At 45.4% G+C, this 12,941-nt stretch overlaps 1 protein-coding gene across 2 annotated transcripts in view; it reads right to left on the bottom strand.

The window, feature by feature from the left end:
• STK32C (serine/threonine kinase 32C) overlaps positions 1–12,941 on the bottom strand; it is a 300,972-nt gene that overhangs the window by 9,859 nt on the left and 278,172 nt on the right. For both annotated transcript variants that reach the window (XM_006136628.5, XM_006136630.5), the window contains 6 exons: positions 6,726–6,815; positions 5,388–5,491; positions 5,163–5,279; positions 1,042–1,167; positions 747–878; positions 211–278 (listed from right to left, as the gene is read on the bottom strand). In XM_006136628.5, the coding sequence (XP_006136690.1) occupies positions 211–278; positions 747–878; positions 1,042–1,167; positions 5,163–5,279; positions 5,388–5,491; positions 6,726–6,815 (637 nt within the window). The remainder of the gene's footprint in view (positions 1–210; positions 279–746; positions 879–1,041; positions 1,168–5,162; positions 5,280–5,387; positions 5,492–6,725; positions 6,816–12,941) is intronic.

Genomic DNA, 12,941 nt, shown 5'->3' with positions numbered 1-12,941 from the left:
GTTTAAATCTTAATTTAAGCTTTTGGGGATATTTTCCATTCCCTTTTTTTAAGTTTAAAAAACCCCAAAAACATAGGGCCTGAATCTGCTACATTGAAGTCAACAATGCAGAACTGGATTCTTATATTTGTCAATCCGTTCTTGTGAATTCCAATTCTACTAAATAAAAAGAAGCCCCTTTTTCTTTTGAAAAGATCCCCCCTCACTCACTTCTCTCTGTTAAAAATGACAAAGTCTTGCTGGATTGCTTCAAGGCACTCCTGGAGATAGTCATTTTCCTGTTTTGAAAATAAGCAAAACATCATGTGCATGAGAAGTCACTACAGAAACAAGAGGCTCATTGCTGTGTCTATATGCACATGAAGTAATCTAACCAACTAGCAGGAATTTCAGCCTAAATTGACGATAAAATGGAGGAATTTGTTTTCTTTCACATTTTTAAATTACTGTGTTTAGTTTTCCTTTCTGGTGCAATACATACATACTGCAGAATTTTTTATTATTCTTTCAAGTGAGGTACTCAAAACTTTGAATCATTAACATTTATTAGTGTCATCAATATTTCCAACTTGCCTCACGTCTCATTTTACTAATTCACTTGACTGAACATTTTTATTATAGTACATATGAATGAAAAACCACCATGCAAAGTAACTTCTTTTAAAACAATTAGATTTCAACACCTCTGCTTTTTGTCGCGGGATTATTGTCCCGGGATTGTTTGAGCTATTGAAGGATGGACTTACTGACTGTGAGCTGTCCTTGCTGTTGTCCCTGGACTTGTTTTTTGCAAGTCTTTTTTTCTTTTTATGCAAAGGTTTTGACTCCAGGATCATCTCTTCTAGCTCAAAGGTGGGATCACAATGCAGACGGCCTTTCTGTTTGAATGGTATAAAGGCATTGGCTTAATTCTGTGATTTATGAAAATGGTATGCTTCAGCTAATCCGTTTAGGAGTTCCTTCAACCATAGAAATCCTTATTAAGTAAACAGTGATCATTGTTCAACAAGGGGAGTCTGATAAGTCATCACATTTGCTTACATTAGGAACAAAGCCTGGCTCCACCTTCTTTTCACAGACATCACCCCAGATGACATTTGATAAGTAGGCTGAAGTTTGAACATCAGCGAGGCTGGAAAATCGATGCTCAGGGTTCACTGTCAATAGCTGAAATGACAAACACTGCAATGAGGCATGGTCTGGCCTGAGAAAGAACAGGCATTCTGCCTTTAATCATGTTCTTATAATTAACTGAGAGGGAAAAAAAATTGTGGGAAATGACAAAAACTTATTATGCAAAAAACTTATGTTAAAAGATGACAAATATCAGAGGGGTAGCTGTATTAGTCTGAATCTGCATAAACAACAAGGGGTCCTGTGGCACCTTATAGACTAAAGGGTATGTCTACACTACCCCGCTAGTTTCACGAGGAGTAACGGTAGTTCGGAATAGGAACCTAGTCCGAACTACCTAGTTCGAGCCCCGTGTAGCCGCGCTGCACGGGGTTCGAAGCAGCGGGGATTTAAAAATGGCGGCTCCCCGCTTATGCTAATGAAGCCCGGGAAATTCAAATCCCGGGCTTCATTAGCAAGTGCGGTATGCATACATTACCCCGCTAGTTCGAACTAGCGGGGTAGTGTAGACATATCCTAACAGATTTATTGGAGCATAAACTTTCGTGGGCAAAGACTCACTTCGTCAGATGCAAATTAAAAGAAAAATCAGTAAGGTTGCAAACTCAAGGGCTTCGTCTACACTTTTTTCTGGATTTTCCGGAAATGCTTTTAACGGAAAAGTTTTCCATTAAAAGCATTTACGGAAAAGCGCGTCTAGATTGGCAGGACGCTTTTCCGCAAAAGCACTTTTTCGCAATCGGGGCTTTTTTGCGGAAAACAAATCTCTGCTGTCTACACTGGCCCTTTTTGTGCAAAACATCATCAGTGCTTTTGCGGAAATTCAAGCGGCCAGTCTAGACACAGCGAAGAACTCAAACATTAGCATCGGTGGTGGGTTTAAGAGGCAGGGGAAGGCAATGCTTTTCCAAACTGCCTGTCTGGCTCCACCCACACTCCACTCCTAACCCCCCTCTCTTCAGTACGTCTCCTTAAGTCTCCTGGGGCTGCCTGGGCTTCAGTCCTGCATTGCTAACCCTCCCTGTGCTCCAGGGCTGGGGAGGTTGAGGTGGGGGAGGGGTGGGCACCTGTCCACCCACCTGTCTGCCCCCCATGCTCCAGAGGGGATGGACCATGGATTGTCTATGTTCTGGGGAGTGAGCCACTAGTGGCCCCTGCCTAGGGGGAGGAGGGGAAGGGCTGGACTGCAGGCCACCCATGCTGGAGGGTGGGAAGGATTGGGACATGGGCCACTCATGTTTGGGGGTGGCTACTGGTTGGGGGGGAAGGGTGGGAGCTGCCTGTGCTCTGGAGAGGCCAGGGAAGACGGCAGGCTGCCCATGCTCTGGGGTGATGGGTGGACCACCCATTCTCAGGAGGGTAAGAGCTTACTTGGGGGAATTCCCCTAGACTAGGGAGGGCTTAGCTCCCATGGAGGCTCTTGGTGGCAGGGGTAGGAGTCTAAGACAGAAGGCACAGGGCTGCAGGCCTTAGACCGCAGTGGAAAGTTAGGAATCTCCCATCATCCTCACAGGCAGCAGGTATACGAGGCAGGGAAAGGCAATGTCTATCCAAACTGCCTGCCCGCCCCCCTCCCACTTGGTCCCCCTTCAGCACATCTCCCCCAGTCTGTAGGAACTGGCGAGGCTTCAGCCCTACTGAGGCTGGGCAAGCTGGGGCCAGATGCTGCCCATGCTCCGTGGTCAGGTGTGGCTGCCCACTCTCCAGGGCCATGCTCTGGCCAAGGCTGGGAGACACTCCTCACCCTCAGTGCTCTGGCCAGGGCCAGAGAAGGATGGAGCCACGTGCCATCCATGCTCCCCCATGCTCCATGGCTGGGACGGGAAGGCTGGGCTACACACCACCCACTGTGGGAAGGATGGCCTGCTCCTAGAGTGAAGGAAAGCGCTTGGTTCCCACAGGACCCTGGGCTGCAGGGGCGAGGCTGTGGGCTTGCCTCCTGTAATCCACCATCCATGGCTATCCCCATATTTCACTCTTGAATACAATCCTACTTATAAGACTTGAAGGGCTAATAAGATATCCTACATCAATGTCATTATGCTTTTAGGTATTGTAGAACTACCAGTGACTCATTACTGAACCTATCAGGATTAATTGATAGGGAAATTCCTCAACTTGGGGCCAGGAGGAAGAAACATTTGATTACTAGTCTTGACCACTTGTTGGTCTGCCTGGTAAAATCAGGAAGTGCTGTATAGGTGACCCCTTCATACCAGGAAGAAATGCCCCACATTATTCAGCAATTCCTCAGCCAGCTGATTTAGGAAAGCTGGGCTCCAAAGATTGTCTCATGCAGGTCTCCTCAGCTAGAAAAATTGTAGCAGAACAAAACTGTTTAAGAACAAAAAAAAAGTGAGATTCTTGGAGACACGGGAGACTTCTTGGTTTAGGGGTAATAACGCATAACTTTTGGATTATAAATATTTATTATTAAGTTATCTGTTTTTAAAAGCGTGCATTCTATGAGTTAACCCAGTAGATGGCGCATGTGAACTTGCTAAGCAATTTTTATTACAATATTAACTTATAACTCTGCTTCTCACTAAAGCAGTGGTCTCCAACCTTTTTACACCCACTTTTTAAATCTTAGAACAAGCAAAAATCTATTGCCCTATCCTTCCCCCAAGACCCCACCCCTTCCTTGAAGCCTCACCCTCTCTATTCTCCTCCTCTCCATCTCTTGCTATCCCCAGCCCTTATACACTCTACACTGCCACTTTTTTCCCAATTCTTATATAGGATGAGGTTTTTCGAACATTTGGCCTGTCTAGACTGGACCAAATGTTAGAAAAAACCCTTCTTTTGGAATCCCCCTTATTCCTTGTTCCACAAGGAATAAGGGGTTACCAAAAGAGTATGTTTGCTCTTCCACTAAAAAAAGCAGAAGAACAAATGCAGCAGGGGACAGGGTGCCAGTGCAGAACAGGAGAGAGGGAACAGGATGCTGGGTGGAGGAGACAAGATTCTGCAGCAGGGGACAGGGTGCCAGTGGGGGCAGCGAGTCTCCTGTACGAGCCTCCTCCCAGGACTCCCCACCCCCGCGTCACAGGTAAGCCCCCGCGTGCGCCTCCTCTGGGCCCAACTTCTGTCCACCCCGCAGGAAGCTGGCACTACCTCCATTTTCGCTGGAAGTAGGTAGTGGGGCTTCTTGGGGTGAGGGGAAAGGGGGGGCTCCCAAACATCTCACAATCGACTGGTTGAGCCCTCACAATTGACCAGTTGATCATGATCAACCGGTCAGTGGCCACGGCACTAAAGTAAAATCTAATTATGTAAATTGTCCCCCCAACTCTAACATAGATTGAAGTCACTTATTTGCTGTCAGTGAAGAGTTTATCTCTTTTATACTATCAGCTACTTGTTTGAATCCTATAATAAATAGAAGCCAGAAAACGAACATCAGCTTCAAATCAACAGACTTTCTTAAATATAAACAATCAAATGAAAGTGACAAAGCATCTTTTTCCCAGAAAAGAAAGGAACAAAGACATTTCTAATTACTAGACAAATCGGAATCTGATTCAATGAGTGCAGAATTGGAGAAAGCAAGAAAGCAAGAAAGCAAGAAAGCATTACCACAGCGGGAACTCTAAACACCTCTGTATTTTACGCTGCAATCATTCTATCCTGAAAGGTAGTTATTTCAACAGTCAGCAATGACTTTCAGAGTATTGAAGGTAATACATTTCCATACAGGCAGTTATGTTAACACTACACTATCTTAACTTGAGTAAGTATATGGTTATGTTACTTAAACCAATCAAGTAATACACCTCTCTTGCTAACTAACAGAAAAGAAGATGGATAAAGCAGAAAATGACTAATCAAATTATATTTTGCAGCAATTAAATTGTGCTAAGCATTGTATAAAGTCATAAAGGAGCTGTCCCTTTTCAATGCTTGGGCATGTGTTAATGTCTTGAAGGAGAACAGAAGACTAGTTTCTAATTAGCCCTGTACATATTGTAGTCAGTATGGAATCTGTGACCACACAATTGAAATTGTACTGAAGAAAAAGTATTTACCTTTCTCAATAAAGCAACCACTTCTTTTGACCATACTGATGAATACTGCACACTTACAGTACTAAACAGCTGAATTAAAGACTCTACTGGGTTACTGGAGTGGATGTCATAGGGTCTCTGAGGAAAATAAAATAGAAATATGAAAAAATACAATTCTTTCCTTTTGAAGATCATTAAGAAAAATCTCAAAACACCAGCATATAAAAACATCATAGGACAACACACCCATCCACGAAGAAGTTCGTAAGCCATCACTCCTAATGACCACCAATCAACTTCAAAAGAGTAGCCTGTTCCTCCATTCAGAAAAGAGTGAAAAATCTCTGGAGCTAAATAAAAACAGAAAAGGAAACAATTTATTCACTCTGTATCTAGTATGCGTTTCATTCAGCTGCAGATTTGGAGTAAACATCGGTTTATGGCCATCATACGTTTTATTTAATGCCATAGATGGGGACTTACAAGACAAACAAGAAAGAGCTCCTGTCCCAGATAGTTTACTCAGTCATGCAAGGTGCTGAGGGCCCTCACTTCCTACCCAAGCCAGTGGGAATTGTACCTTCCAGGAACAGTCAGATCTGATGAAGATATTGGGAGGTGCAGGAAAGCCAACACAAAAAGGTCATAAGCAGTGAATTTTCCCATCCCTGAGAGGAATGAATTTTGTTATGTGCACCAATATGGAAGTGATGTGTGACATCACCTTCATACCAAGGCACATGACAAAAATCAGTGTGGCCAAGGAGTTCTGTGTGTGGGAGGGGGCTCAGGACTGGGGCAGAGGTTTGGGGAGCAGGAGTGTGAGGGCTCTGGCTAGGGGTGCAAGCTCTGTAGCAGGGCCGAGGATGAGGGGCTCAAGGCTGGGACTAGGTTTGCCAACTAATTTTCATTAATGTTGTCCAGTTTGTTCTGAAAGAGTTGGCAATGCTAGCTGGGACAGAGGGCTTGGGGCAAGGGCTCTGGGATGGGGGTAGGGTTAGCACAAAGGGTGGGGTGCAAAGGTGCAAGAGGAAGTGTGGGACTGAAGAACTATAGGGCCTGGCCACTCTAGTCATGGTGGCTTGTGTGGGGGGGAGCCCAGGCCACCTGGGCTACAGCAGGTGGGGGGCAGTGTTCCAGGGCCAGTCTGTGGTGGAGGATGGGGGTTGTTTGGGGACAAGCCACAGTCACTGCAGAATTGGGCTGAGGCCAGGCTGTCCAACCTGCCCCAGCTGTGGTATAGTTGGGCTGGGACTGGGCTACCCTGCCCATGGCAAAGACTGGGTGAGGGTGGTCAGCCGTCCCTTGGCTGCTGCAGGTTCCTGCCCTATGCAGCCTGCATGGGGCTAAACAAATAGCTGTGAAGCTGAACAGCTTACAGGGTACTTAGGTAATGAGGTGTTCTGAGGAACATCATTCACACATCTTGATGGACTGATTAACATCTCTGAATGGCTTAGTTGCATGCATTAATATGTTAAATTAGTTCATTTACTTTGTGTTAAACAGGAATTATAAAGTGGTCTGCAGTAAGTAGCCTTTCAAAGTAAACTGAGGAGACGATGAATAGATAATATTTTTTACCCATATATGGTTTGGTTCCAGCTAATGCAGTTGCTCTTTCACCATCTCTGATTATTGTCGCAATATTAAAATCTGTTAGGTGTGCATGACCTTAGAAATAGAGACATTTTAAAAGATGTATTAATAAAATAGTCATGAATGGAACATTGTATAACCTAGACAGGCATTAAATTATTCAGAAAACATATGATGCTTGTTTACCAAAGGAGCAGGCAATGTGGCACCTGCCCCTCATTAAATGGTCATAATAGACCCTGGAGGTATTCTTTTAAGGTCCCAGTTTTTTCAGATGAAAAAAAAAAAACCATTATTTTTCTGCCTTACTAAATATCAAACTTGAAGAGCTGTTTTCTAGTCATTAAAAATGTCCAATTTATTCCGGCTCATATAAGCATCTGATTATATCTAAAATGAGTTACATAAGGGCAAATGAATATACAGATTTCCACCTACACAGCAATGGTTGCAGAGTTATCAACTGTAACTTACAGTGGCTTTTCAAAGGACAAGATGCTTTTTTTTCATCTTTTCAGTACATAAATTAACTTCACATAAGACACCCATTACAATTACACATGTATTCATAAACACTTGTTGTCATTCATGTTTGCATGACATTCTTTTAAAAATATCTTTAATGCTTTTACAATGTGTTAGTTTGATAGACCAAGAATCAAAGATGATAGTGAGAGAAACAGCGGTCAATCAAGTGCCATTGTTGTTGTTGTTTTGACAAAGAGTGGTCCAGTGGTAAGGGTAAGAGCTTGGGCATCAGGAGAGCCACATTCAACTCCCTGTTTTGCCACACAGTTCCCAGGGGACCCTGAACAAGTGGCCTCCAATGATACAGATAGGCAAAGTGAGATTTTCAGAAGTGTCTAGGCACCTAACTGCAAATGATTTCTGCATCTTTAGGTGCCCAAATACCTTTTACATTCCAGCCCTTAGTATCTCTATGCCTCTGCACCTCATGAGTAAAATGAATATAAGAATACTGCTCTTTCTCACAAGAGTGTGGTGAGGATAAATACATTAAAGACTGAGGCTATGTCTAGACTGCAGGCTTCTTTCGGAAGAAGCTTTTCCAGAAGAGATCTTCTGAAAGAGAGCATCTACATTGCCAAAGCGCATCGAAAAAGCGATCTGCTTTTTCGAAAGATAGCGTCCACTCTGAATGGACGCTCTCTCGCATGTAAGCTGTGATTACTATGGACGGAGTAGCCACCAGGGCACCTCTTGCTTTTTCTTGTTTCCTTTTCTTTCAAAAGAACTCCCTCTTCCCCATCCACGCATGCCTTTTTCCGAAAGAGCTCTTTTCGAAAAAGGCTTCTTCCTTGTACAAAGAGGTTTACCAATGTTGGAAAAACCCCTCTGTTCTTTCAATTTTTTTTTTTTTGAAAGAAAGTGATTGCAATATGGACATAAATGAAGTTTTTTTCAGAAAAACTGATGTTTTTCTGAAAAAACTCTGTAATATAGACATGCCCTCTGAGGGCCTCTCAGGGTATCTCTACACAGCAAAGCTATTTCGAAATAACAGTCATTATTTCAAAATAACTTTACCAGTGTCTACACAGCCAAACTGCTATTTTGAAATTAAATCGAAATAGCAGAGAGCTTATTTAGAAATTAGTAAACCTCATTCCAGAAGGAATAGTACCAATTTCAAGATTGCTATTTTGAAATAAGCGTTGTGTAGACGCTTATTTCAAAATAGGGGGCCTCCAGGCCTTCCCAGGGTGCCCTGGTGGCCACTCACGGCACAACCAAGAAAACTCCTCTCCCTCCCCCCTCCCCGGAGCCCTTAAAGGGGTAGACTCTGGCCACAGTGCATGTGCCAGCTCCAACCCTGGCAGCCCAGAGCCAGCGGTTGCTGCATCTGACCCAGTGGCCCCAGCATGAGTCAGGCATCCAGTGCCAGCCAGCCCTCCACCACTCCCCAGGGCCAGTCTGCCAGCCCCCAGGAGCCTGCCAGGGGCCAGAAAAGGCGGGCACTTGCCTGGTCCAGCGCGGAGGTCAGGGACCTAATTCAGGTTTAGGGGGATGCCTCCAATGTCCATGATCTCTGCACTAAATGGAGGAACGCAACCGTCTACAGGCGGATGGCTACCAGCCTGGCCACCAAAGACCACATGCGAACCCACGAGCAGGTTCGCATGAAAATAAAGGAGCTGTGGCAGGCCTATCCCAGGGCCACAGGGGCAGCTCCCAACCACGGACAGACCCAGACCCATGCCCCTATTTTGATGCCATGGATCGCATCCCGGGGGACAGGACGGTCTGTGCCCCCCAGGTGGTCATCGACCCTGGAGCTGCCTCTTGCTTCTCCAGCCTCTGCTGCCTCCCCAGCTACTGCTCCTCCTTCCACTCCTTCTCCCCCTCCCGCTTCTTCCTCCTCACCCTCTCCATACCCCCAGGGATGCTGAGGCCCCCACACCTGTGGTGCTGGGAGACAGTTGGCTGGCGAGACCCCCAACCCTGAGCCCTGAGCTTCTCCTCCCCCTTCCTCTCCTTGAGTCCCCCTGCCAGCTCCCTCCTCCTAGGTTTCCCCATTCCCTCTCCCACCCTTCTTCTTTCCCCAATGTCACCTCAGTTTCATTCTCCCACACCCCAGTTTTGTTCAATAAAGAGGCTTTGTTGTAATGAACACTTGTCTTTTATTGTACAGCAGGAAGGTGGGTTAGGGAGGGGTAAGTGGAAGGACATGAGGGATGAATGAGGCACAAGCCCCCAGTGGGGCACACCAGGAAGACTGTTATTGCCTGCAGAACGTGCTGCCAGGCTCACAGCAACACATCCAGGAGAAGCACCAGAGTGTCTGGGGCAGCTCCGGCTCCATGCTGCAGTGTGCTCTGGTGTACTGAGTGAGAGAAACCAGAGCACGCAGAGGAAAAAAGTGCTTTGCTGTCCCTCAGCAAGGTAGGCAAGCAAGCAGGGAAACCTTAGAACTGGCTGTTGGGGGAGGGGGGCCTTTAAGCAACATCTTAAACCAGGGGTAAGCAACCTATATGACACACCTGCCATAAGTGGCAAATGGGCCAATTTTCAGAGGCACGTGGGGCGGGAACTCAGCCCCACCCCTCCTCTCCTGTGCAGCCTCTGGAGAACCCTCCCTCTTCCCTGAAGCAGGTTATGCTGCGGTGGGAGGAGGCAGCACTGGAGCGGAGGCAGCGTTGCCTCCAGCCTCCAACCATCCTAGAGATGGAAGGCTCTGCTATCGTGGCCACCACTGGAGCCGTCCTGGGACTGTGTGATCACGACAGTTGCTACAAGGGGGCACAAAGCCAGGTAAGCATCCCACTTCATGCCCAGACCCCCAGACCCCAATCCCTCTCACTCACTCCCCTCCCCCATGCCAAGATCTCACACACCCAGCTTCCTCTGACACCCTCTTTGTTCCTCCACCCTCCCTCCTGGCCAGACACCTACCTCTACACCACTCCTGCATCCACCCGTTGTCCCTGCTGGCCACATACTGCACCCTCCCTTGCCCCTGCTCCCTCCATCTGGCAGACATCCTACTCCCAGCCTGATTCTGCACCCTACCTCCCAGCTGGACCTTGCAACTTCTCCCTCCCACTTCTCTTTTACACTTCACCTCCCTTCCAGATCCTGTACCTCCACCCATATCCCACTCGCTGGCAACCCTATCTCACTTACTAAAGCCCTTTTTTGTCCCTACCCTAGAGCTTAAGGGGCTCCGTAAAATCCGGTAACTTCAGCACCCGAGGAAAGTAAACCTGGCCGATGGGAAATGCTGAACCTCAATCCTCCTTACCCCTTCCCCTCACCCTGTGAGGCTGGAACACCAGATGAGAGAGGTGTCTCAGCTGGGGGCCACATGAGTAAGGGTTGGAGGGTTTTGGGGGAGGTTTTTTTGTTTCTCATTTGTGTAGTCCCCAACTGATTTTGTGACCAAGTGACCCTGACCCAAAAAAGATTCCTCACCTTTGCCATAAATAAAAAAAACATTGAAACCTTTTGTGTTGGATGAAAATTAATATTTTACTTTATTTAAAATGAAGCCTGATAAACTCACATGAGAGAGTTAAAATGCTTAATCTGCTAAATAATTTAAATTAAAACATTCTCCCTAGCTTCAGCTGGTTCAGAAAATATGGTCACCATACCCAGCCTGTCCCTGCTCCCTTCTCCCTCCCCCTGGCACACAGATCCATGAATAAGTTAAATCTTGGCACACCACTTCTGAAAGGTTGCCGACCCCTGTCTTAAACAAAATGGCAAAAGATGCTTCTTGGAATCATGTTGGGTGAGAGCAAGGTGACCATCAAAATTTCCAATTCCCAATCTTGGAGTAATATGGATAACTTTCTGTGTAGACATTAGCGATGGGCAAATTTTCTCCCTATCACTGTGTAATTCACAAACCTAATATGTTCAAAAGCTTCAGAGGTGTAGTTGAGTTAGTTTGTAATTGGATAAAACTTAAAAAACAATGAATGGTCTAGCAGCACCTTAAAGACTAACACAACATGGAGATGGTATCGTGAACTTTCGTGGATACAACCCACTTCTTCAGATGAATGGAGTATTAAAAGTCCAGTTACACAATGCTATACACAGCCTCAAAAACAATTCTAACATCATAATCAAAGAGGCTAACAAAGCGGATGCCATGATCATCGTGAACAGAACAGATTATGAACAGGAGGTGACCAGACAACTCACCAACACCAGATTCTACAAGCTTCTCTCCTCTGATCCTACTAAAGAATTTGTTTAAAAAAAACTACCCCTAAAACAACTACACATGAAGCTCCCTGATACTGCTCAGGACCAAATTTACACAAACACTTCCTCTAATCCCCGATCAGGATTTCTATCTAATACCCATGATACACAAACCTGGAAATCCCAAATGACTCATCATCTCAAGAATTGGCACACTTACGACACGATTATCTGGCTATATTGACTCTCTTCTCAGACCCTATGCTGCCCTCACAACTAGCTATCTTTAAGACACCATCGATTTCCTGAGGAAACTACAGAACATCAATAATCTTCCTGAATACACCATCCTCAGCCTGGATCAGTCCACATGAGAGATCCACTTCCTTGACACTACAGTACACTTACATGATGGACACATTTCCACCACCTTATACCAGAAGCCTACTGACCACTACACGTACCTTCATGCCTCTAGCTTCCATCCAAGACTCATTACTCAATCTGTTGTTTACAGCCAAGCCCTAAAATACAACCAGATTTGTTCCAATTCCACACAGATAAACACCTACAGGATCTATCTAGAGCATTCTTAAAACTGAAATACCCACCCAGAGAAGTGAAAGAACAGCTTGACAGAGCCTGACAGAGCCATAAGGGTACCCAGACATGAAATACTTCAAGACAGGCCAAGAACAGAAAACAACAGAATTCCACTTGTCATCACCTATAGCCCACAACTTAAACCCTTCAATGCATTATCAACAATCTACAACCTATTCTGAAAAATGACTCTCTCAGGCTCTGGGGGAAAGGCCAATTCTCGCCTACAGACAACTCCCTAACCTCAAACAAATTATTTCTAGTAACCATGCAGCACGCCTCCATCATAATAATCCAGGAACCCATCCCTTCAATCAACCCTGGTGCCAACTCTGTCCACACATCTACACAAGCAATTTCATCGCTGGACCCAACCATATCAGCCACTACTTCAGAGGCTCCTTTAACTGCACATCCACTAATGCGATCTATGTCATCAAATGCCAGCAATGCCCCTCTGCCATGTATACTGGCATTAACTGGACAGTATACATGGGATTGAATTAATGGACACAAATCAGATATCCAAAAAGGCAACACACAGAAACCTGTTGGAGAACACTTTAACCTGCCTAGGCACTGATTAATGGATCTCAAAGTCATCATGTTGTTTCAGGCCAATTTCACAAGTCATATACACAGGAAAGCGTTGGAACTTAGCTTCATTTACAAGTTTGGGACCCATCACAAGGGTATGAATAAAGACATCACTTGGCTAGCACACTGCCTTCCTGTCCTAATGACTTAACTAATCAAACAATGGATACTTAAGAATAATTTGCACCTTCTCTATCAGCTTCATATAACATGAACACTCTAATTCACTAGTATTTTTTCCCCTAGTGTGATTCACTGTCCAAAGTAATGGCACTTAGACCATGTACAGTGAGAGCTAAGAGCAAGAAAGTTCTACAGCCTAAG

This window comes from Pelodiscus sinensis, chromosome 8, assembly GCF_052426305.1.
Source record: "Pelodiscus sinensis isolate ZL-2025 chromosome 8, ASM5242630v1, whole genome shotgun sequence".
NCBI classification, from domain to species: domain Eukaryota; kingdom Metazoa; phylum Chordata; order Testudines; family Trionychidae; genus Pelodiscus; species Pelodiscus sinensis.
The sequence above is the reverse complement of the archived record's forward strand: the minus strand, read 5'-3'. Positions and strand labels throughout refer to the sequence as shown.